This window comes from Prionailurus bengalensis, chromosome D1 (assembly GCF_016509475.1).
Source record: "Prionailurus bengalensis isolate Pbe53 chromosome D1, Fcat_Pben_1.1_paternal_pri, whole genome shotgun sequence".
NCBI lineage: Eukaryota > Metazoa > Chordata > Mammalia > Carnivora > Felidae > Prionailurus > Prionailurus bengalensis.
In genome coordinates, this window is record NC_057346.1 from 86,061,800 (window position 1) to 86,089,238 (window position 27,439).

General features: G+C 35.9%; 1 protein-coding gene and 1 pseudogene across 1 annotated transcript in view; both read right to left on the bottom strand.

Moving 5' to 3' along the window:
• DCDC1 (doublecortin domain containing 1) overlaps window positions 1–27,439 on the bottom strand; it is a 309,876-nt gene that overhangs the window by 204,765 nt on the left and 77,672 nt on the right. The window contains exons 9-10 of the mRNA XM_043582274.1: window positions 20,082–20,175; window positions 1,118–1,284 (exon numbers count right to left, since the gene is read on the bottom strand). Coding sequence (XP_043438209.1) covers window positions 1,118–1,284; window positions 20,082–20,175 — 261 coding nt within the window. The remainder of the gene's footprint in view (window positions 1–1,117; window positions 1,285–20,081; window positions 20,176–27,439) is intronic.
• On the bottom strand, window positions 21,874–22,478 carry LOC122483660 (annotated as a pseudogene).

The following is a 27,439-nucleotide window of genomic DNA, read 5'->3' on the forward strand; positions in this document are numbered from 1 at the left end:
AACTAAGCAAACAATCACATTTTGAGAATAAAAGTTTCTCATGGGAAGAGATTTCTTGCTAGTTCTGGATACCTTAGTTCAAGAGTTTCTTCTAGCCAATACAAGTTGAACTTTTCCAAACCAGACAGCAGGAGGTGCTGTGTGAACACTGAGACCGAATGGCATTCTTACCTCCCATCCCCCAGCACACACACAATAATAGCAGAATGCTTTCAAAATATTCATTTTTCAGTGGCCTGTGGCCTGAGATAATGAGCCCAGTTCTAAAATGGAACCTTATAGTTAAAAATGGAAAACCTAGACTTTATTTAACATGGTAAAATGTATGCTTAACTTCTTAAGACCAAGTACAAAGAGGATTCTAAAAATGTGGTAACTCCATTTTTATTTTATAAATGGCCATCATCATTCTGCTTTGCAATGTGAATTCTACTTTAGGATAAATCAAAGTCCCTATAAGTAGTTATAAAAAAAAATCAGTCTTTACACACACACACACACACACACACACACACACAGAGTTATAGGATGGGATACTTAGAAATTAAAGGACAAAACCAATTTTAAACTGATTCAGATATATTAGTTCTATTTCTTTACTTTATAAACATACAGGTTAAATAAGCATAAATGAAGTGAGTTAGTCCTGACAAGAAATTAATTCACAATTTCATTTCGCAGAATGTGATTGGTTTACATTTTAGCCCAACTTCTACAACAACAATTCTGATTTCATACTGAAAAAAAAAAAGAAAAGAAAAGAAAAAAGAAAGCTGAACATTAAAACCTTCAACTGCTTTAGGAGCTATTCATTTTCTTGCTTAAAGTAACTGTCTATAGAAATTCCACATAAGGAGTTGCCTTCGCTTTGCACAGTATGCAGCAAGAAAAGATGAGACATATGACATCCCATACCAAAAGACAGATACAATTAGCCCCATTATTGTTGGCTTTGAGATTACAGAAGAAGCATTTTGGCTCCCTAACGGGCACTGAGTTCACAAAATACATGTCACGGTTTTTTTTTTTTAATGACACAATGCCAATCATTGCTTCTATACAACCAAGTACATTTTAAAACACAGAATAAAGCAAGTTTTAAAGAGGGGTGACTCACCTGTTTATAATAGTTTTTTGCAGACTTTAGTCGTTGGTACAAGGCCAAAAGAACTCCTTGGATGTACATCTTAGCTCCTGAGGGGCTGAAACCTTCTCCCTTAGAGACCCAAACTGGTCCCCGCAAAGGTGTGATGGAATTTTGCAGGCATTTTTCAAGCAGAGGTACTATGCAAGAAAATAAGGGAAAATAAATTCTTTTGACCCAACTGAAATGCACTGCCTGGAACATAGCCCCAGTACCAGAACTAACTCTTAACATCTATTATTTATATCTGACCTGGGTTAAGTCTTACAGAGGCAATTCCTGCATTACTAGTGGCCACCATGAAGGATGTATTTATATTGAGACACCCCCCCATGCAAGACTCATAAGCTTTGTGAGCACACCTGAATAGTCCTGAAGTGTGCCTAACTAGCTGCACAGAGTGTCATGGTGTGCACTGATTGCCTTATCTTCTCATTTATCACAGATGAGTTGGAACCAACCTTGCTGAAATCTACTCGCATTGTCCTGATAAAATTGTAAGATCCATGTTGTTTCTGTATATAGCTTCCCATGGAGGAGTCTATATACCTAAAACATCACATCTGGAAATTATTCATAAAATATAATCCACACCTTCATAAGCCATGCTATTCAAGTCTTTTCACATCCATTGATTAAATAACCCATAAAAACAGGGTGGCAAGGCTGTTTAAAAATAAAGGGGAGCATCTTAAGCAAGCATTTTATCATACCTTTTTGTTTTTAAGTTTCTGGCATATAAGCTAGTCAAAGATTTAGGAATGCTATTCCAGCAAGCGTTTTGTAAACAGAGAGAAGATATTTACTTGTTGGCCTGTATTGCAACATCTATACTGGACTTGACAGACATGTTTATACACTTTTTCACACGATTAGCTTATAAAGTCTTTCTAGTGTAAAATAGTCAAATAACATGGCAGCTAGCTAACATTTTTCAAGATTTAATTTCCCTCTGAAATGCCAGAAATAAAGAAATAAAAAAAATCTTACACGCATTTGGGAACCCAGAAAAATGAAAGGATATCATTTTTTAACTTGGTCTTAAGTATACACATGTGACACAGTATAAACATACAAAATAACTATATGGCTTGGCTACCTTATTCTGATACATATTTCTACTAGAAAAGAAATTAAATAGATCACCAGCAAAGAAAATAGCTCCTAGCTCCGTGCCATTGGTTATGTTATATGTGGCATATTTTATGCAGAGAGGCCTAGCGTAGCAATCTGGAAATTGAATTACAATTAGGTTCAGCTGAGCTGCTGAGCCGCTGAGTTATGCAAATGGCCTTTGCTACTGGTATTCTGCTGAATTTTGCTCTTAGTAAAAAAGTTATGCATTTTATGGCACTAAGTTCTGCAAATCTCAACCATAGCACAATTTAAATTCTTTCTAATGTATTCAACACTAAGGAGAAGGTTGGAAATAGAACTTAAGCTTTTCTAAAACTACTATAAAGTTAAAAGAAAATTATGACCCAATGACTATTTAGACATCTTTAGATGTGTGCATGAAATTCACTCACCCAGCCCCAGAAATTAATTCCTAAAATTCACATATCAAAACCATGTTTATCCCCCTAGAGCAACTGTTTTTCTCTGTAAGTGTTGTCGTAACAAATACCTCAAACTTTTACAAAATATAAGATCATATAAACTATGAAGTAATGAAAAATAAAAAATAAACGTATATCAGAATTGCAACCCTTCAATCTTTAAGAAAAATTCACAATATAAATCAATCTTGATTATAATTTTTCCTAAAGAAAACTAGCTTAAGAATGATCAGTGCTTTCAGTTAACTGCATTCATACATCATTATGTATTGAGTTTTAACTTGTAAACTTTTAATTTGGTACACTTATTGAACATACCACAGTTTTTGAATATGGAAAGGCATTACATAAATAGCTATTAAGTTGAAATAATTTAAAGCAAACTGAGAAGTAGGTAATAAACTTGAATGATCTACATCCTGGATTTAATCTTGAATTTAAACCTGAGAACATGTTATCAGATTCTCTAGTCCTATAGTTTTATTCATCCATGCTTGCCACAAAATAACTGTCAAATTCTTTAAGTCAGCCCAAGGGATTCCAAAGTATAATTTCATAGATCTTCTAATACAAACTCTACTTTTTGCAGGTTTGTGCCCTCTTAAATAAAAATTTAAGGAAAAAAAGGTAAAGTTTAGGAAAAAAAAATTATACCAAAATGCAAGCAGTGTCAGAATTGATATAGGATAGAAAATAGCTCCCATGCTCCACATGATTTATGTAATTAGGAATACTATGGAAACCAGAAATAGCAAAGCAAAGAAAGCAGTATTCACAAGCAGGTTTTATAAGAGACTTCAGAATCTGCTCTGAACTTGTTGAATAATCTGTTCAGTATTCCAGAATCTCCCTGCTGGAGGCAGGGTCCTCATTATAACCACAAGAGTGCTAATAAAGGTTAGCCTCTGAACTAGGGATTAGAAGGCTCTTTTCTTTTTGGAAGCTGCAAACTAGTAACTTTGATGATCTTCTTGAAAAGGAAGACAAAGCACACTCCAAGAACAAACAATGTTTCCACTAACTAGGAAGGTACAGAAAACATAAGAAAATGATACGCCCTAAGTACTGAGAAAGGAAGTATAAATATAAGCCTAATCTATTTAAAAAATTAAATTTATTAATCAGTTAGAATACTTCCCATATAAAAGGAGACTTGACCTAAAATAATGGTTTTGAAATATAATAGAAAATTTGATTAAAAATAAGTCAGTTGGCTTTTCACCCCCAACCATAGATTTTTTTTAACGTGTGAATTATTTTTTAAGGATTTTGGTGGATATTCTTAATATTCTATACCAAAGACAACTCATAAGTGTTCTTAACCAATGGTTTTCTTTTATGTAGAGTTCTTTTTCACTCAGTTTCTGAAGCAAAGTGCATTCTATTAAAGAAGACTATCGCATAAAGATGTGGTGCAAAAAACAAAGGCAATTATTTAGAGAGGACAATAGACACTTTTCAACCTTGGAAAGAGCATAAACCTAGATGTTGCTATGAGCTAACAAGGCCCATGAGAGATACTCAATGAAAAAATAAGTCTTTCCCAGTGAATGAACTCCAAGGTATTATTTTGTGCATAAACCACGAGTTTCTCCTTCAAACTACTACTCATAAATATTGCCTCAGAAAGGTTAGCTGGCTGCTATCTTCCTATATTCCTTTAATATCTCTGTGTAGAGCTACACACAGCATTTTGTCTTAGGTTTGAGGCCTTAATTACAGGTGTTCTACCTATTTGCTCCTATTTACATAGTTGCAACAAGAGTTTCACTTTCATTAAATAGGGCCTCAACACTTTTATTAGATAAGTGGTTTGGAAATTAATCATTCATTAAATTTGTCAATAAGCATAGATCAGTCAAATGTGATCATTCCATTGGGATCATTACCACCACTGCAGAGGTGCAGTTATGAGGTTGATAGCTTTTTATCCATTTTGTTTATTCTCAAGTTATGACTACAGGGAAAACTGAGATGAATCCAACAGTCTCATTGTGTTTGGAATTAAGACTGAGGATGCTAAGTAAATAGACCATGTGACCAAAAGAAGTAACTTCATTGGGTAGAGTTAATATTGAGCATCACGGGTAAATCGATCATATGATTAAACATAGTAGCTATTTTAATTTCATATCTAACAATTGATACTTTTCTTACTCACACCATTCCACTTCCCTTGCATTTCTTCCTCCTTTTTTCCACTTGTTAATATATTCTTGTCCTTCAAGGTTCATATCAAATGTTACCTTCTTTGGCAAAATATCCCATGTTATTTAGGCAGAATTAACTGCTCCCTCCTCTATGTTTCCCAGAGCATTGTTTATAATTTTATTTTCCACTGATTGATTTGAATTAATCCTTATCTTCTCCACTCCCACTCCCATCCTCTGGTATATCACAAATGCTTTAGGGTTCTGAGGCCATAGAATTTTTTAGTTTGGTAAAAGCAGTGTTTAATAAATGTCTACCAGATGAATAAATAGTACATTGGATATACTGTGGACAGTCTTTTAGGAACTATACACAATCACCTAAAATCTGTAACTTTCTATGACCAAATGAAAATTTGATCAAAATTTAATAAGTATTAATATCCCAGAATTTTGAAACACATTTAGAATATGTACAACTGTTTTGCCTTAATTTTCCTTATCAAACGACCTTGAAGACTAAGAAGGAAAGTAAATACAAAAGAAAATGATACAATTTGGCAATGAAGCATTAACAAGCCAGGAGAAGGCCAAAGGTGGGTATTTAAAAAGTCTTGGAAAAGCCTCATGTGCATTATCCTACCATGTCATAAATCATGTTACTATGGGGAAAAGCACACCATAAAACTTATGTAACACAGCAAAAATTAGTTAAGATCAAAATAGCTATTATAAATAATAAAGATGATATCCTCTAAGATACACCATATACAATGAGTTCAAATGCTATTCATATAGAAATAAGCTATTCCATCTTCAAGAGGACCTTATATTAAAATCACTTCATCACTGATAAGAAGCTTGAACTTATTTGGATTCACCATGGGGGCAGTACAAGGATTTCTGACAAGGAGACAAATATCTCTCTAAAGAGAAACCACAAAGCTGATGGAACTTACCAAGTAGAAATAGACTGGAATGTCTGTGAAGTTCTATAACTAGAGAATATAGATCTCTTTCCAAAAGCAACATCTTACATTAAAAGAGACGCTTTGTATACTCATTTGAATCTACTATGGAAAGCTAAAAAGAGGATTTTTTAATTAATATATTTTCAAAAAGTACTAGAAATAATCAAAGGCTTTAATAACCTGCTGTGAATTAAAAATTAAAATTCATGCCAATTAAATATTCAGAATCAGAATTTACATAATACTGTAATTTTCACATTTCAGTCAGAGTACATGAGACTATGAAAAAAAAAAAAAGAGCACTGCCCAGAGCATAATTACCTATAAAGAAACTTCTATGTGCTCTTTGGCAGCAAGTTTCAGATCTCAGTCTTAAAATACTCAGCTATTGTTAGCAGGGCATCATTAGGAAATTTCCTACCAATTCAGTTGGAATTTATTTTTAAAATGAAGTTTATCTAAAAAGTCTTTTTTGGATGAAACAAAGTGAGCTCTTTAAAGATACTAAGATTTGACTGTCTCCCATCCAGGGTGTATGCCTGGAGGGAGTGTGAGTGCCAAGGTATGTGTGTGTTTTAATGCTCTGCATCCAGCTCTAGGTAATAGATGAAAAGCTCCGGGTCTCAGAACAACCAGCAGATGCCACTCAAAAGCATGGTCTGCTGGGAAGATTGAATGATGTAAAGCATACTGTCTCCAGTGTTGCTTGATTTATATCAGTATATTCTTATTCAAACAAAACTAAACTAACAGCTGCTGCGTACTTTTGTTTATGTGCTATATGTCAAATGTTATTGTCCCTAAGGTACTTATGTGAAAAGATTTAGCAGTCATATTCTTAAATACCGATGCCTACCCAAATTTGGATGCTTCCTCCACTGAACAAAATGACAAGCACACGATTGCTATACTTAGAGCAATCTTTCACAGCTGCTTTAGTTTTTCAGTGATCCTATTAAACTGACGGCATATTGCCTGTGGGGTCTACAGTGTTATAATACTGCTGTAAGAGACATTGATTTGTATGATAGGATCAAACAGAACAGGGATGCATTGGGGGGAAGAATTTCATAGGTCATATTGTTTTTACCTGAGTAAAATTTAATTTAGACATTGTGACCTTTACAGAACACCTGGTTATTTTAATTGCTGATGTGTGGATGAACGTTGACATTGGGGCTTAGAAAGTATGAAATCTTAGGTCTCTTCTGTTCTGAAAATGCATCCTGAGTCATGTCTTTTCTTAAACTGAACGAAGTAGCTGTGCATTAAATATGCTGGCACATCTTCTGCTTGAGCAAGTGGACCGAAATGGTGTGAATTGTTAATGCCTTGCTGCTTTGGTTCACGGCTTGTGATTGATCATTTGTAACTATATCTACTCCTTGTTCCATGAAATCAAGTATGGAGTAATGGGTTCATCAGATTTTGGGGTTAAATTGAGAGTGAAGAGGTACTGTGTGTGGAAATAAGAGTTGCCATGTTCAGGGCTGGCCTTGTAACAGCATGGAATCTAAAGGCGATATTCAAAACCACTTCACTCATCATACGCTTACTGATTCTGAATAGGGCCCATTTGCAGGGGACATTTGGTAGTTTTCCAATACGCTTTATGCCTCTTTCTACTGCCACCACCATGCACATCTTTTTTTCATACGTCCCAGTAGCACATTGGTAGAACAGGTCAGCATACACAATTCATTTATTTAAATAACTTGGTTTATACAAGTAGAAATAAGCTGGCATTCTATTGTGTCTTGCCCTCCCCCTCAACAAAAATAATACTGTGTGGGTCTTTAAAAATACAAGTTATTTTGTGAACTCAGTTCCTTGAGTATCTTAAATATCTGATATTTAGTAATAATGTAACATAACTTGCTTGAACTGATATAGGTAGAACTTTAAGTTTACTTAAATATTGAGAATAAACTGTATCTAATCTATTTTGTGTGGGTATGGCCTATACCAATACATAGTAATTGAATATATATGACCTGCTTTTGCAAACTTTAAAGCTCTGTACAAATATTTGAGGTGTCATCTTAGTTTTGGAAAATGTAAAACATGGAACTTAAGTGAAACCAACAAAAATTAGCAGTAAAGGTCTTTAGAAATGTCATTATATAATTGTTTGCCGTAACAACTGATACCTTTTGCATTATTATTTTTTATTTTTATTATTGTTGAGAAAAGCTTAACCTAAATGGTGTTAACTGAGGCACCAATTAACTTTTGACCCATTAGGAAAAGATATAATAGAAAACACAGTAAAACTTGAAACACAATCAAATATACAAAGCACTTAATGTGTAAGTACCATTAAAAGCAACCTAATTGTAAAATGTTTCTTTTTTTTTTTTTTAAGATTTTATTTTTAAGTAATCTCTACACCCAACGTGGGACTTGACTTTAACAATCCCGAGGTCAAGAGTCGAATGCTCTACTGACTAAGCCAGCCAGGCACCCAAAAATGTTTCAAAATTCTACTGTTACATTGTAAAGTATCAACGAATACAAATCTAAAAATTTTTCTTTCTTTTTCTTTTTTCTTGTTTGAAAGCAATTATAATAATAATACTTGACAGACACAGACCTAATTCAGACAGCCCTACAAGAATCAGATAATATGGATAAAGCTGTTTTGGTCTCCTTGGATGAAAATTCTAAGTCAATATATTACATTTACACATTTTATTTAGGATTATATATATAAATAATATTATATATATTATATATATATATAATTTGTAGTTTAAATGTGATAAACTAAAGTCTTTATAGTTTCAGCAATTAAAATGGAGGGTTCCCTTTCAATGTTTATTTCTCCATGCTCATTTCACAAAAGTAGAACTATATAATGTATGTAAAAAGCTATAATTAGCTTTTTGCATAATTTGTCTAATATTCTAAAAACTCTTGTGGGGAAGAAAACAAATCTATACTGAGTCATGTTCTTTCACATGGAGAACTTTGTTAAAAAAATTGTTTTATAACAGATAATAGCAATTAAGCAATTAGTGTTCATTGGTAATTATTCTTATATTTTTAATAATGAATTTCTAGGATCACTGGCAAGTCATTAGAGTCAGGCTAAGATTTTTGGTTCAAAGACTCAGAAATAGATAAAAAACGAAAGCTAGAAAGACAAACCCAACAAGATGGAAAGAGCAAGCATTTGGCTAAAACATTACATAAATACTGAAGCAAATTTAGCCCAACAAAACCTAGGAGTGATGATCATATCTTCATGAATATAAAAAACAGTCTATGTTTTAAGGACTTCAAAAGGGAATTTCTGACAGATATTAAAGAGTCTATGAGCAGATTAGACTGCTTTGTGAATGCTCACATCACACAATTCTGCATTCACACATTTAATAAAAGATGGAAGTGATCCAATTATAAAGGGAGTTCTCCAACTGCCACCAAAAAAAAGCCTTTTCTTTAAGTCAAGCCTTTAAAAATTCTTAATATTCTCTATAGATCAATAGTAGAATTATAAGTCAGTGATTACCTTCTGTTTTGTCCAAGCAACAAGGGAAGCCCAACTCTGATGCTTGGAGGTCATTAGGAAACACTGAGGGCCATGTATAAGAAACCTTGGAACCAAGGCAAAGTCACAGGGTGCACAGGTCCCAAGGGAAGTCAGAAGACATCTCCTGAGAGGCATATTTCCCACACAAAAGGGCTTTTAACTGGCTGCCTTCATATATTCTAATGCACCCTAGAGAGATTTAAGGGCTGATTCACAACTATTAGCATTTGGCATCCCTCTTCAGCAAGAGGTCTGAAGCTTTACATTTCATAAAATATGAGAAATAAAGGTAAATAGGACTGGGACCCAAGGATTGAAAAGAGACAATGTATTTAATTTTAAAGAAGATATTTTAGCCATAAGTTTGATCTTAATTCCCTGAAAAGTTCTAGAAGAGATTATAAGATGAACAGTTTTTGAACTCTTAGAAAAGTAAATAGTAATCGTGAGAACCCATATGGAGCAACTAATGTATTAAATAAGTATTTAATGAACAGAGAGGGAGATTCTTGGGGCAAACAGGAAGACTCTTGGGGAAATTCTTAACATGGGGCTTGACATCTCTAACACCAGCATATAATTATCATTTCTTCCAGTGGGAAGTAGGTCCCAATAGACTACAGCTACCATCTATTATCCTTAAGCAAGGACCACTGCTAAATCTGCATGTCTCTTCTAAGGTAACTGGGTATAGCTGCAACAAAGTAGGAGAACATATAATGTCTACAAATCTCCTGGTTAGATCCCCTGTTTAGAAATAATTGCTTTCCTTTAATGCTTCCATTTAAAAATTATAGAGAAGTATGTCATGTAGTATCCAAAACAAGGCAAAAGAAAGTTATGACTAGATGCTGCCTTGGATCCCAGTTTCTTTCCTGGGGAAAATAATAAAAGGAATGAGAATGAACACACATACACAAATGCACACATGCACACCTGCACGCACAAACACACAGTTGTCCCTTCATGGGGCTTGACTGAAGGCTATAGGTTACATATATACCCTTCTGAGTTACCCACTCCTAGCTAAGAAAGCAATGCCACTTACAGAGCCCAAACCATCTGGACCATTGCAAAATTCCACATTTAGCAGAACAGAAACTGTAGTACTAGCCACAAATGGGTAGTACTAGGCATTTTGGGGGCATAGAGAAGGGAGCATTTGACTAGACTCCTTCTCAGTGTCCTGAATTTTTCACTCACATTAAAAGGAATTTGAGTACAATGCTTCTAGACAAGGGTAGCAACCCAAAATTTTATACTATTTTATGAGATCTACTCTACATTGTTTAGCCCTGAATTAAACATGGGAATAGAGACAAGACTACAAAATCTCTATATACATGGAGCTTACAGTCTAGTGGAGAGACAGATATTAAACAAACAATTCCCCAAGCAGTTTTATGAAGTACAATTGTCACAATTACTATATACAGGGTGCTATTAGTATAACAGGGATACCTGCCCTAGACAAGGGAGGAAAATAGCATCAGAGCAAGGCAATGTCAGGGAAGCATTTCAGAAGAAGAAATATTTAACATAAGACCTTAAGATGAGTAGGCAACTGCTTGCAAGTCGGATAGGGTGAGAGAAAAAATCCAAGTAGGGAAAACATTATATGGCAAGGTACTGGGGCATGAAGAAGAATAAAATGAGGAACAGAAATGAAAAAATAAGGTGACTTGAGTGCAGTGATGAAGAAGTCAGTAGTATGATGTGAAGAACTTCTCCAAGTTGGGTAGGGACCAAATCATAAAGGTCCTTCAGGCCATTATAAAGATTTAAGCTTGGGTTGAGTATGACAAGTTATAATAGGCTAAAATCACTTTTCAAAAATATTTTATTTTTAAGTAATCTCTACACCCAATGTGGGGCTTGAACTTACCACTCTGAGACCAAGAGTCACATGTTCTACCAATTGAGCCAGAGAGGCACCCCCTAAAATTACTTTTTAAAATAGTGTTACCAGAGAGATTGGTGAGCTTGTAGATTCATAGCTAAACAAACAGCCATATCCATGGAAGATTACTGTAAATCAGAGACAGGGACTTTGATAACATAATAGAGGTCTCTGTCCCTTCATGTCATAGTCAACATTTTTTTTTAATTATCAATAATTGGGGCACATGGGTGGCTCAGTCAGTTAAGCATCTGACTTTGGCTCAGGTCATTATCTCATGGTTCATGGGTTTGAGTCCCACATTGGGCTCTGTGCTGACAGCTAGGAACCTGGAACCTGCTTTGGATTCTGTGTCTCCCTCTCTCTCTCTCTGTCCCTCCCCTGCTTGAGCTCTGTCTCTCTCTCTCTCAAAAATGAATAACATTAAAAAAATTATCAATAATTTAGACAGTGATAAAATTGGTATTCAGATCACATTTACAAGTGAAAACAAAGACAGAAGAAATTATTAATCCCTGGGTTACAGTTTAAATATCTGAAAGATCTGGCAAGGCTAAACTACTAAATAAAAACCTTGAAAGTAGAAATTTAATAGGAATCAATGTATAATATTCTGTTCACATAGCTATAAAATCAGCAGTACAAGTACAGGACAAGGAAGAAGCAGTTTAGGAGCAAATTGTTAGTAAAAGTTTGGGGGCTTTTGTTGTCTTTAAATTCAATTTAGGTCAAAGATACAATGCGTTTAACAGAAATAAAAATGCATTTGTAGATTATATAATGATCTGGGAAAAAGTGGGGGAGGTGAGATTCCTTTACTCATCATTGATTGATCTGGGAAATTGTATTCTGATAAATTATGAACATTTATATTCTAAGTTTCAGAAACCCAAATTGTGGCTTCCCCTATAGAAAGGTCGTAGATTTATTATAAAAAGAACATTTCATCTTCTTCAGTTAAGGTAGAGAAACAACTGGAAGAAAGTATTACAAATCTAAGAAAAAGGTTTGCTAAAGGAATCAAGGAGAAAGTAAAGTGGTTTTATATAGGCTCCATGCCCAGTGTGGAGCTAGAATTTAGGACCCGGAAATAAAGAGATGTATGTTCTACCAACTGAGTTAGCCAGGTGCCCCTAAAGTGGTTTCAAAAGATGCTTCAAACTTATGATCAAAATAAAGCGGTATATGCATGAAAATAAACAAGACAGGTTTGTTTAGCTGGAGGAGGAAAGAGATCTTAGAATAAAGGTAAATATCTGATTTGAACATACATTTTTAAAAGATATGAAAAGACAAACTGAAATCCTGAAGGCCAGATATGAGGGTACCAAGGCTAAGTACTCTTAAAGAGTTTATTACAAAAGGGAAAATATTTCAATTGTTACAAAATCACAAACAGTAACTGGAGTCCAGTAAAACCCAAGAGAGAAATAAAGATCTCACAGGGCAAACTCAGAACAATCCCCCAAAGGAGGCAGAATCCAAATACTGTGAAGAGGTGACATTTATTTTACAGATAAATTAATAGTAAAAGCAATTTGGAGAATCTCTTTTGAGGATGTGACAGTTATACAAAATGTGCACATGAAATCTGAACAAATTAGAGAGAGGAATACTAGGAAGATTAACATCAAATACTCAAAAAATGTATTTAGTGCATCCTCCCCCGACCCCCACCACCAAATTTCTGGGCTTAAGATTAAGGCAAAGGGAAGACGAATTATGTTACAGAAGATCCAGGCACAGCAATAATAAAGACGTCAGATCTAGGGGCGCCTGGGTGGCTCAGTCGGTTGAGCATCCGACTTCAGCTCAGGTCATGATCTCATGGTTTGTGAGTTCGAGCCCCGCATCGGGCTCTGTGCTGACAGCTCAGAGCCTGGAGCCTGCTTCGGATTCTCTGTCTCTCTCTCTCTGTGCCCCTCCCCTGCTCATGCTCTGTCTCTCTCTGTCTCAAAAATAAAATAAACATTACAAAAAAAAAAAAAAAAAGAAGTCAGATATAATTTAGATGTTAACCAGTGGGAAAATACATCCTGGGTGGGATTATTTAATTCAAGGAGGTGAAAATGGGTAGGACCGGTTTGAACAAAAGATGATATTGACAAACTTGGAACTTATTTTTTTTTTAATATTTATTCATTTTTGAGAGACAGAGATAGAGCATGAGCAGGGGGAGGGGCAGAGAGAGAGGGAGACACAGAATATAAAGCAGGCTCCAGGCTCTGAGTCGTCAGCCCAGAGCCCGACGCGGGGCTCGAACCCACGGACTGTGAGATCATGACCTGAGCTGAAGTCGGATGCTCAACCGACTGAGCCACCCAGGCACGCCGGAACTTATTGATATCATATCTCTCACTATGAGAGACCCTGCAAGAAAAATATTTACAGGGATATGTTAGAAAAAAACACAAGTATGAACTCAAAAGCAAAAGAAAAGAAAGAACTCAACAACCACAAAGAATGCAGCCCAAGCCTGTTAGAGAAGGGAACCTTTCTGAAAGGAACAGGAGTACAGCAGAGGCAAATCCTAAATGTTGTAGAAAAAGAGAACAGAAGTGTTAACTCAAGCCTAAGAGCATTCAAAAACTGAGGAAAGACCATGTCTACAGGAGGAAATGACATCAGTGCTATTCTTCACTGAGCACCTAAGACCGTGAGGCTCGGAAACATAAACAGCCACTTCTGTTCAGAAATCCATGGAGTGAAGTTATTCTGTAATGGAACTAAAGTGAACATAAGGGAGAAGCTGTGATCAGGAAGTAGGTGTCTTGGGCTTAAACAGTTCCATAGCCAGAGGCCATTGCAGTAGCCACTGTGACCCAGGATTGAAATTATTGTTCCCGAGGCAAGACGGATGCTTTGCCACCAGAGAGGGCCTACCCTCAGTTCAGCATGGGGTTCAGAAATATGTGACTTAGAGGGAAAAGACCATTAAGGTGCTTGGAAAACTTTACAAAGGCAAATAACAACATCTCAAACAAGTCTTGGGGCTGCCACCAACGTAAATTTCCAGATGTTGCAAAAGAATGTAAGAGTATCCCCTTCGAGGATAATAATAACAGCAATGATGATAAAGTATTCTATAATGTTGGGGCACCTGCCTGGCTCAGTTGTGGAGCATATGACTCTTGATCTTGTGGTTGTGAGTTTGAGCCCCATGTTTAGTATAGAGATTACTTAAAAATAAAATCTCAAAAAAAATGTTATATAATCCTTACCAAGTGTCAGGTACTTGTTCTAAGGACTTCACATATAATTCACTTACTCCTTGCAATAACCTATTAAGGCAAGTAATTTCATCCTTATTTTGTAGATGAAGAAACTAACTCTCAAAGAAACTAATTAACTTGTCTCAGTTCATACAATAGGTGGCGTAACTGGAGTTTGAACTCTGGCTCCAAATTCAGAGCACTTCATCAACTCTTATGAAGAGTTTTTTTTAGAAATCACTGGTCAATTTTTTCTTCAAAATATTATAAATACATAATGCTATAATTAATGCCTTGATGAGAGACTGCTTCCCAACAAGTTATAGCATATGTCACAGACCCTGATCAACAGCGTAAATTGACTGGCATGTTGGAAAGACTGACATGAGGAATGCTTTCTCTTCTTTGCCTTCCTTCACTTAGTTTCTGTGATGCTCTTTGGCAACAGTCAGATGGTCTGGATCATGCCAAAATAGTTACCTGGAAACATCATTTTGCTTGGAATAGCCACATTAGAAACTGGGGATTGGCTTCTGTTCTGAATGTCCTGGATATGGGGCTGATGTTGTGATCATCTCTTGATTCAACTGGAATTAGGGCACATGAGAAAGTTGGTATAAGCTCATTCCAACTTCTCAAGTCCTGAGGGATGATGCCCACCACGGGGGCCCAGAAGGTAGCTGCTGGAGGAATTCCAGCTCAAGCTAGGCATCTAAAAGCCATCTGGCTGACACTGGGAAGAATAAAAATTACGGACTTTTATTTCTTTGAATTTTAACTTGTGGAGTTGGAACTTTTATTGGATTTTAACTCACAAAGGTAAGATTATTTGATTTTGGAATTCACTTCCCTATAAATATAAAATTTTGGGATTTTCATTTCTTTGGAATTTTATTCTTTGAATTTAACTTCACAAAAATTTCATAATGGGCAAGAATTAACATTCAAGTTCAGGATATGTGTTTGGAGTTTTGTGATTAAAATACATTAATCCTGTCATTTGAGTTCATTACATTGTACAATTTCTGAAAAACATGTCAGAGAATAAATACATAACCATTTTGGGTGGTGTAACTGGTATAATTTGAGGTGGGAAATGGAACAGGAAGTGAACATTCAATGCTCAATAACACAGACTTGGAGTCAATTTAATTATATTTTTTTTCTTTTTTTTTTCAACTTTTTTTTTTTTTAATTTTTGGGACAGAGAGAGACAGAGCATGAACGGGGGAGGGGCAGAGAGTGAGGGAGACACAGAATCGGAAACAGGCTCCAGGCTCCGAGCCATCAGCCCAGAGCCTGACGCGGGGCTCAAACTCACGGACCGCGAGATCGTGACCTGGCTGAAGTCGGACGCTTAACCGACTGCGCCACCCAGGCGCCCCAATTTAATTATATTTTAACTCATTTCAGAATCTTCCAGGGTAAATTTCATACTACCCACCATGATCTGGAAGGATCCACGCAGGAGCAGAGTTTGGTTATTGGAATAATAGGTCCTAACAGACTGAGGATCTCCCTCAAGAGGGAGACTCACTTCTCTGCATAATGGAATAATGAAGCCAAAGAAGGTAAGAGAACAAAAAGTTGGGAAATGTTAGGGGGAATGAGGTCTATCAAAATCTGACACTATCTACCTGTGTTCTCCCACTGTTATGTGCTTCTATAATACCGAATAGTTTATATATGATTAGTAAATAGGCAATGATATCAATACAATATAGAAGTTTGGTTGGTAAATATGTGCTTTTTCCTAGGCAAAGGAGGCCAACAGTGAAGGAGTAGAATTCTGACCTTTAGCAGGAAAGAAAAATGCTTTAGCTTGCCTGCAGCACTGGGGTTCCTTGCATGACTCTGTGGGAGTTTCCCTTCCTCCTGTGCCTTCCTTAAAGGAAGCCCCAAACCTCCAGTTGACGTCCATCTGCATTTTCTCACACTCTATTGTTTGTGTGCAGCTTTAATATCCTCTGAAGCATCACTGTGAGACACCTACCCAGGCTGTTTACAGTATCCCCTAGGTTAATTATTATTTAAGTTGGTATTCTGGTTTTAAAGGTGCATAGATTTTGAATGGTCTTCCTCAACACTATTGTTTCCACAACCTTATAATTTTGGGGTGGTGATTTTGCAGAATACATTTTTTATATCCTGTTCTAGCAGAAATGCTGTACTAGCATGTTGATCATACATAGGAATATGGCATCTTTACACAGTGGGTAGTTCTACTCTAGAAAGAATAGATCTTGGTGGGAGGCATAAGTAAGGAATGTTTCTACATGTAACAAAATAAATTTCTTTGTTAAAATCTTCTATGGTTTTTAGAAGTCTAAAAACATAAGCAATTTGCAAATCCTATGAGGTTTTAAAAGTTTCACTAGACTTGATAAAGTAAAAGTTTGGTGTCATGTCCAATGTGCTCATTTCTCACAGCAAAGGAGGAAAACCGTCAAGGCACACCTAATTCTAAAAAAAGAAGCAACAGATAGGAGAAAATGTTTCATTTTGTATATCTGTTACATTTCAGTCCTTGGTACAATTACACTTCTAATCTGTCCTTATAAATAAAAAGTAATTACTATGATCTTAACATTAGACGTGATATTCTGATTTGACATAAGCAAACAAGAGTCATACATCAAATGAGAGAATTAGCATTTGTTTAAATTAAAACATAACTTTCCCATAACACTTCATCTTTCCCAAGCTGAAGTTCAGAAGACTATGAAATATAAAAGTTGAGGGACCTCAATCATTTGATGCACAAATTATACTAATGAACAAAGAAAAAATAAATGCAAAAACCTAATGTTAAGTGACTAGGGTACTACAGACTGGAAGCTCCTTCAGTAGGATTAGCTTCTTTGAGGATTTTAAGTCTAGTGAACTTGTTACGCTTCCACATGTTAGTAGTCGCATAGGCTAATTCAGCTGGCATAGCGTTCCTATGTACGCAAAGACACAGGGCAAGGCATGCATTAAAATGTGATAATAGCACACTTCTGGGACACGTGAAGCATGAGTCATGAGTCTGCCTCTGGCATCCATGAAGCATCACACCTCAGAGTCAGAGCTTTTATGTTTTGATAAGTAGTTCTGCTCTTCCACATTTGGGAGGGGGAAAAAAATCAACTTTCTAAGTGTAAATCTTTCCCCTTTACCAGGGTGCCTTACAGTTTTAATTCTAATGATTAATTTAAAAACTTTTTTTTTCAAATCCCAGTGAGCTGGAAATAATTTAAAGATGGATAGGGTCTTAAAATGTGTTATTTATTTTATTAATGCAAATTTAAGAGTGATTATATAATATTGTTGATTATAAAGATCATTTGAACCAGCATGATTAGGGGGGAATGCAAGAAAGAAAACATAAACTTTAATATTGATATTCCATATCCCCTCCTCCCCCTCAAAAAAGACCATAAAGAAGGATTCCCTGTGTTTCATGTGTCTTACAGGTACGTAACTAGCTAGATAATGGGTATGTCTACAAAAGCTTTGAAATCTTCTAATACAATAAAAAATAATTATATCAATACAAACATTAAAAATGATAAAGTATAATTTACTTTCTAATATGCAAACACACATATAATCCTTGGCAGAAAAAAATTAAGAATTATAATAAGTTTCAAAATATTTGTTTTAAAGTTTATTTATTTTGAGAAAGAGAGAGAGAGAGAGAGTGCGAGCACACACACAGAAGAGGGACAGGGAAAGAGGGAGAGAGAATCCCAAGTAGGCTCCATGCTCAGCATGGAGCCCAATGTGGGGCTTGATCTCATGAATGATGTGATCATGACCTGAGCCAAGATCAAGAGTTGGAAGTTTATGGGATGCCTGGGTGGCTCAGTCAGTTAATCGACTGACTCTGAGTTTCAGCTCAGGTCATGATCTTACTGTCAAGAGATCGAGCCCTGTGTCAGGCTCTGTCCAGCCAACACGGAGTCTGCTTGGAATTCTCTGTCTCCCTTTCTCTGCCCTTCTGCTGCTCATGAGCTCATTCTCTCTCTCTCTCTCTCTCTCTCTCTCTCTCTCAAAAATAAATAAATAAACATTAAAAAAAAAGAGTTGGACGCTTAGCCACCCACGCACTCCAAATATCAAAATATAATAGTAGTCACTCAATATGATTAAGATCATAAAGCCAGTAAAGTTTTGTTTTTATATATTACAAGCAAGGATTTTAGAAACAAATGTAAGTATTCAGAATAGCCATATCCTAAAATCACTTACAGTTGCCTGGATCTAGCCTTGCAGTTAAGTATGCCAATTAATATTCTGGCCCTCTTCAGGCATATGGAGTTAAGGTTCAGATGAAGTGATAGGACCATAAGAGTAGCATTTTTAGTAGTGCTAATAGTAGTACTAGTAAAGAATAGTAATTACTACTAAAGTATAAAAAGTAAATTAAAAAAGTAAGAAGTAAATAATAGTAGTAATTACTACTAATAGTAATTTAAAAGTACAAATGTGGAATTCATGGTATTTTTGCTCTTAGAGACTAGCAAATCAGTGCTTTTAGAAACAGATGAAAGTCTCATATTTTGACAAAGACATAGAATAAAATTGTTTTATTTTTTAATTGTTTTAAAGTTTATTTATTTATTTTTGAGAGAGAAAGAGAGAGCACATGTGGAGTAGGGGAGGGAGAAAGGGAGACACAGAATCCAAAGCAGGCTCCAGGCTCTGAGCTGTTAGCACAGAGCCTGATGCGAGGCTCGAACCCACGAACTGTGAGATTATGACCTGAGCCAAAGTCAGATGCTTAACCAACTGAGCCACCCAGGTATCCCAATAAAATTGCTTTAGAACACATTTCATAACTTTTGAAAAACCTCTAGAAGTTAACCAAAACATTTAAAAATTTTATATCTGAGCAACAGTAGTATGATTTCTCATTTTTCTCCTTTGAAAGCTGTATACCATAGAAAGTATCTGTTAAGTTATGAAAATTTATCAATTGCTTTTATTTATTAAATTATGGCTTATGAAGGTTAAAACACTCATGATTTTTCTCAAATCTAAGCTTGAGCTGTGCTACAGGTTGAATATTTGTGTCCCCCCAAAATTCAAATGTTGAAACCTAATGTGACGGTGTTTGGAGATAATTAGGTCATAAGGGTAGAGGCCTCATGAATGGAATTAGTGTCCTTATACAAGAGACCCCACCAGGTACCCTTGCCCTTTCTACCATATAAGGACACAATGAGAAGATAACAGCCTATGAATCAGTCAAGGGCCCCTCAACAGACAGTGAATCTGCCAGGGCCTTGATCTTGGTCTTCCCAGACTTCATAATTATAAGAAATAAATGTTTGTTGTTTAAGCCATTCAGCCTATGATATTTTTGTTATAACTGCCCAAATGGACCAACACAAGCTGAAATAAAAATTCTTCAAAACTTAATCCATTCCATAATTTCCTTTTGTATAGGAATATTTCCCATGTTAAAACTAAACTTTTATTATATCTGTTTTCATACATATATATATATATATATATGTTCATATATATTCATATATATTTATATACATATATGTTTATATATATAAATTATGCAAATGTCTTTTGAAATGTGATAATAGAGCCTGTAAAATCTTTGTGACTTACCTTTTGAAATATCTTTAATTGTTCTGCCATACAAATCATAAAGATATCTGGCTGGTGAATTTAGGTTCATTCTCATTGTGCAAGTATCTAAAACCTACCAAGAGAGTGCAGAAAAAAACTATAAATAATGTATTACAATAAGCTCTGGCTAAATTGAATAAACATTGAAAGTCCTTTATATACTAAATGGCTATACAAATTATAAAATGAAATTTGATTATTTAGAAAATATTCCTAAAATATGATAAGAAAAAAAGCAGTTACAATTATTATATCATAATTTTACTTTAAAAACACACCAACTGGGGTACCTGGTGACTCTTGATCTCAGGGTTATGAGTTCAAGCCCCATGATGGGTTCAGAGCTTACTTAAAAAAAATAATAAATGAAATAAAAGTAAATAAAAAACAAATATTAATAAAAAAGAGAAAATAGATGCAATAAATTTTAAAAAGTGGTTATATACTAATAAACGCTAGAACTGAAGGAAAGTGTTATCTATTTTTTTTAGTTTTTTAAGTTTTATTTATTTAGAGAGACAGACAAAGAGAGCATGAGCAGGGGAGGGGAAGAGAAAAGGGAAGGGAGAGAATCCCAAGCAGGCTCCACACTGTCAGTGCAAAGCCCGAAGCGGAGTTCAAACTCATGAACCCTCAGATCATGACCTGAGCCAAAATCACGAGTCGTATGCTTAACCAACTAAGCCACCCAGGTGCCCCAGGAAATTTTTATATCATTCTTGGTATTTTCTATATTTTTCATTAACTTACAATGTCAAGATGTTAGTTTTATTTCATTTTATTTTTAAATTATGTATTTGTTTTTGAGAGAGAGAGAGAGAAAGAGAGAGAGAGAGAGAGAGAGAGAGAGAGAGAGAGAGAGAATCCCAAGCAGGCTGTGTACTGACAGTGCAGAGCCTACGTGGGGCTTGATCTTATAAACTGTGAAATCATGATCTGAGCTGAAATCAAGAGTTGGACGCTTAACCAACTGAGCCACCCACATGCCCAGGAAGGATATTACTTTTATATTGGTTTTAATCAATACAAATAAATGGAAAGATATACCATGTTCATGGATTGGAAGAATTAATATTGTTAAAATGTCCATATTACCCAAAGCAATCTATAGATTCAAGGCAATCCTTTTCAGAATACTAATAGTGTTTTTCATAGAACTAGAAAAAATAATTGTAAAATTTGTATGGAACCACAAAAGACCTGGAGTAGCCACAGCAATCTTGAGAAGGAGGAACAAAACTGGAAGTGTCATGCACCCAGATTTCAAACTATATATACCACAAAGCTATAATAACCAAAATAGTATGGCACTGACAGAACAAAAAAGACACATAGATCAATGAACAGAATTGAGAACCTAGAAATAATCCCGCACTTATATGATCTATTTATGACATAGGAGGCAAGAATATACAATGGGGAGAAGACATTCTTTTTAATAAATAGTGTTGGGGAAACTGGATAGCTACATGCAAAAGAATGAAACAGGACCACTTTCTTATACTGCACACAAAAATAAACCCAAAATGGATCAAAGACCTAAATGTAAGACTTGAAGCCATAAAACTCTTTTTTTAATGTGTGCAATCATCTGATGTATAAAAAGATGCAACAAAATTCAAAATGATACAAAATATCAATTTCAAAACAACATCAAAAGTGAGTGTATTTAACCATACTCAGCTCATAACAGAGCAAATGGGTAAGAAGGAGAATAATTCATGTTATAGCGTATTGCTACATGAACTGGAAACAGAAAAAGTTGGTAAAGGAAGGCTGAGGATCTCTATCTTTAGAGTGTTAGAATTAGAACCAAGGGGCTCCATAATCATCTGGCATCTGCTCAATGTTGTACCTATGGTTAGAAATGTACATGATGGGAACTCCAGGTATCTTCCGGATCCTTCATTTAAGGTCCCAGTCAACGGTGGCCACAATGTAACATTTGTGCTGAGTTACTCTCTGTACTAAGCAGTCATCTGCATAGGTTCCTTTGTGTGTGCATGGTAATCATTCAAATCTTGGACCCTTAGCAATCCTTAGAGCTAACTTTTACCCCAATTTCTCAGTTTCAGCCATTACACAGTCAGTTATACAAGGGATACACTTGGCATACAGAGAGTCCATCACTGATTGTACTAAGTCAAGTTTAGCTTTAATGGAAAAGTTGATAAAGTTGGTATCAACCAGGATGTGGTAAGGTGGGCCCAGCTGTGTGTTATATTGGAAGAATAAGCAGGAAGGATGTCGGGGGACTTCTCTTTCCCTGAGTGCACTGGGATCTTTCTTTTCTTTCTTTTTAGGTTTCAATCTATCCTTCTCTTTAAGCCTCTGATTTCGGAGACTAAGCATTCACTTCATGGTTGCATACTTTCTTGCTTGACCATGTTCTTTCCTGACTTTCTTACCTGACCATGTTCACGCCGCACTCTTGTTTCTTCAGCCATAAAACTCTTAAAAGAAAACATTGTCAGTAACCGCTTGGACATCAACCTTAGCAAAATTTTTCTAGATATGTCTCCTCAGACAAGGGAAACAAAAGCAAAACAAACAAAAATACTGTGACTACATCAAACTAAAAAGCTTTTGCACAGTGAAGGAAACCATCCACAAAACAAAAAGGCAGCCTACAGAATGGGAAAAGATCTCTGTAAATGATGTACTGAATAATGGCCTAATATCCAAACTATATAAAGATTCATACAGGGGATACTAAAAAAACCTGAAGGGTCAAAGAGGTTGTTGCCTGCTTTCTCCTGTAGGATTGATGGTTTCCTGTCTTACGTTTAGGTCTTTCATCCATGTTGAGTTTGTTTTTGTGTATGGTATAAGAAAGTGGTCCAGGCTCATTCTTCTGTATGCTGCTGTCCAGTTTTACCAAAGAGACTGTCTTTTTTGCATTGGATATTCTTTCCTGCTTTGTCAAAGATTAGTTGGCTATACATATGTGGGTCCATTTCTGGGTTCTTTATTCTGTACCACTGATCTATGTGTCTGTTTTTGTGCCAGTACCAAATTGTCTTGATGATTACAGCTTTATAATACAGCTTGAAGTCCAGAATTGTGATGCCTCCAGCTTTGGTTTTCTTTTTCTGAATTGCTTTGGCTACTCAGGGTCTTTTCTGGTGCCATAAAAATTTTAGGATTGTTTGCCCTGTAGCCCTGTGAAGAATGCTGGTGTTATTCTGATAGGGATTACTATACTTACTTTAAAATTGGGCCTGTAATCCTAGTCTTAGCTCAATCAACTCAATTTCTTTGTGACAACAAACATATTTAAACAGCTTAATGTGTATATAGGGACAAAGCTGTACTCTCCTTTCAGTCTGGAGAACAACTTTCAAACATTGTGACTGATTTGGTTTATCTAGTTGCTATATCAAGTGATGTGTGTTGCATTTAAAAGGCAAATATCTAATTGACAAATTTAATTTGACAAATTGGCCTTTGCCATATTACATCAGAGGTTCTCAGTCTTTATACTACCTCTATACATGACCAATAATGTTCTCATGAGCCACATACTGCCATGGGCATTCACAGGATTGTGTGTCTTTCTTCCGTACTAGCTGCAATCCAGAGTTTGGGGCAATTCTTCAGAAACTGTATCTTTTTCTCAAAATCAAGAAGGAATATCTGTTTATGATTAAGAATGATGTTACAGGAATAATCTTGAACCCTGTAATCTATGAAGGAAATATTTACAATATCAGTGCTTTACCTAGGTTAAATAATTACAACATACTTGCAATGTATTTCACAGGTGACTATAAACTCTGTCATGTGGAGCAAATTCACTGACCACCAATCTCCCCACCTGGAGGGTGTCGGTGCATGGATTCAATACCTGACCAATGCCCTATGTCCTCATAAGTCAGACAAAATATTCCTTTGGAATATCTAATTTGGAAGAGCCCAGTGGCTGGGTCTGGTCCTTGCCACCCAATAAAATAAGGTAATAATGCTGGTGACTCTAAATGTTACTCTTCCTGCTTTCCTTCCCACTCTCTTGGGCCAATTTCTGTAGTGATTACTACACACAAGTTCACCTAGGACTCCTATCCATGGATTGAAACCTTTACTAAAGATGCTTATAAAGTAATATTCAGAATAGAAGAGAGAAGTTATCAGAAGAAAGTGAACTTTAGACAGAAAAGAGAGTGGAACATACTGACTGCCATTGGCATGGGATCCACCCCTGTGTTTTTAAAAACACTTTATGAATACAGTTTGTCTCTAGCAAAATTCTCCTAATGGTCACTTTATTCCATGTGACTTTGTGCCCAAAGATTATTCTTTTACCACCACCACCCTCATTGACAGAAATATTAACAGGATATAATTCAGTACACATTCTTCCTTAGCCAATCTTCTCTGAATACTACTAAGAATCTACAGTTGGTCCCATAGAGCCTCCTCCTTTGGCTCCCTATATTCTTGATCTTTCCATTCTTTATGTTTAGTTCTCGGTTTCTTAATATTACAAATCTATTATTTAAAAGTTCAATGAAGCCCTTTGGTACAAATTATATTCCCCAGTTACTTACTAGTGAAGGTTCAATATCTAAATACCCTTGTCCAAAGTTATAATTTACTAATTAAACTAAGTAAAATGTGAACTATTTAAAGCTAGTCCCATTTACTTCAACTAAAATTTCAATGATTTTCAAAATTATTTCAAATATTGCCATCTTTGTGTTTTAAAAAAACAGCCAAGTCAAATTACACAGCTTCCTAACTCAAAGATCCCTCTTTTCATTGTGCCCAAACATCAGTAAAATGTTTGTGCAAGCCAAATTTTAACAGTTAAGTGAGTATAAAAACCAGCATTAGAAAATCAGATACTAGTAATTAATAACGCATCAGCAACGCTGTCATTCTCTCATATTTTCTGTATAAAAGATCCTTGCAGTGTTTAAGCAATGCCAACCTTCAGTAATCACTTTCTCAGAGTAACTTATCAGTGGTATGAATTAGTATCAATATAAATTTCTGTCAAAAAGCCTGAAATGAAGCCTCTACTTGTAAGGTCTTATAATTCACAACTGAAAATATTTAACAGTGTCATCTTACTGTACTATTAAGGTTAATTAAAATACCATTTCCATTCATTTGTACCTGTTAAGCTTGTTAAAATATTATTTTTATAAATTCACATTTTGTTAATTTCTTACAGCATAGGTTGTAGAGAACACTTCAGATACTGAAATTTAAAACCATCATGCTGTAAAACCAGACTCTTCTTAATAAACAGCTAAGAAGAGATTTTTTTAGTGTAATCTGTTTATAGTTCTGGGAGTTACCTCCACCCATGGGCATATTCGGTGCCAAGTTTGCAACTTCTGGAATGGCCACCATGGAGGTGGTGCGGTTACACAGTCTACAGCCTCTGGGTTTGGCTCACTACTACCCCAGTCCAGGTGAGAGAGCTCAACATTACCCCTGGCTGAGTGAGTCAAATCAACAATGTAGACATGTTTTATGTGTAAACATTCAGAAGTAAAAGCCCTGATTTCTACTTCCCCACAAACTCTTTTTCAGCAAGCGTCAGCAGCCTGTACACCATGGGCTAATTCGAGCCATGGCCTATTTCTGTATGGCCTATGGGCTAAGAATAATTTGTATAAATTTAAAATTTTTTGCATGTTTATTTATTTATTTATTTATTTATTTATTTATTTATTGAGAGAGAGAGAGAGAGAGAGAGAGAGAGACTGTGCACATATGGGGAGGGGGGGCAGGCAGAGGGAGAGAGAGAAAATCCCAAGCAGGCTCCCAACTGCCAGCACAGACCCCAATGCAGGGCTCAATCCCACAAACTGAGAGACCACGAAAAGAGAGATCATGACCTGAGCCGAAATCAAGAGCCAGAAACTCAACCAACGGAGCCACCCAGGCGCCCCTGTACAATTTTAAATGTTAAAAGAAATCAAAAGAAGAATAGTATTTTGTCACATTAAAATTAAAATTTCAGTGTCCATAAATAAAGTCTTGGAAAACAGCCACACTCTTTATTTACATATTTTATGGATGCTTTCACACTACAGCAAGATGGTCTTTGCATTGTGCAATCTGAAAATGCTTCCCCTCAGCAACAAAATCAACTCGGCCCTCAGGCTCTTTTAAAAGAAACCAGGCTGTCCCCCTGAGTTCATTAATTTTCTCAGAGTCCTCTCAAGTGCTGGGATTTTACTCTCTCATATCACAATCTCAAAGTGGTGGGAGTGGATGGGAAGGTGGGAAGTGGTGTTACTTACAATGCTATTTCAAGATTTCTTCGCAACTCATTTACTGAACAAACAAAACAGCCTGACCTTCAAGTGACCATCTTCCTTCGCTCTAGTCATTCTTCCTCATTCATGGATAAAAATCCTAACCCTGGCTGATGCTTACTATCTACTTGTGGTGCACATACCAAGAATCTTGGTGCTCCTGGAGAAATCACACAAATGATCTTATCAGCATTAATATTCTTCATACTCACCAAAATCCATGGCCCCTCAATGCTGCCTAGTCACTTCTATTTCATTTGCTTGGTCAACTCTCTCTTATACTTACCATAATGAATATTTCAAACCATCTTTGCTCAGCTGTCTCCACCGGGCCTCTTCTCCCCTACTTCCCTCTTTACTTTTGACCTTATATCAGAGAGAAAATTGAAGCCTTATCCTCTTGCTACTAAAACTAAAAGCTTGGGGCGCCTGGGTGGCTCAGTCGGTTAAGTGTCCGACTTCGGCTCAGGTCATGATCTCCCTGTTTGCAGGTTCGGGCCCTGCGTCGGGCTCTGTGCTGACAGCTCAGAGCCTGGAGCCTGTTTCAGATTCTGTGTCTCCCTCTCTCGGACCCTCCTCCATTCATGCTCTGTTCTCTCTGTCTCAAAAATAAATAAACGTTAAAAAAAATTTTTTTTAAATAAATAAAAATAAAAATAAAATCTTACCTATTTTACACATATCCCCTCCTTTTCCCTCTAGTTGTAAGAGTCCCTGTTCCTATCTAACACCAATATTCCACCTATGCTTTTAGTTATGTTTGCTCTCAACTTTTAAAGCAGTATATATTACCTATCATTTCTTCTCTTTCATATGTATTCAACTATTCCTTCTCAATGAGATTTTTCCTACTGGTACTTAAACATGATCAAGGCTTTCCTATCTTATAAGTTAAATCTTCTCTTACCCCCACATCTCCCACCAGCTACTCCTTCCTTCCACAGGTAAGTCTCTAAAAGATTTGCCCAAGCTTCTGTTTCCATTTCCTTTTTCCCACTCGTTCTGAGGCCACTACAGTCTGACTGTCTGTGTTATTTTACTCAAATCACTCTCACAAAGATTACC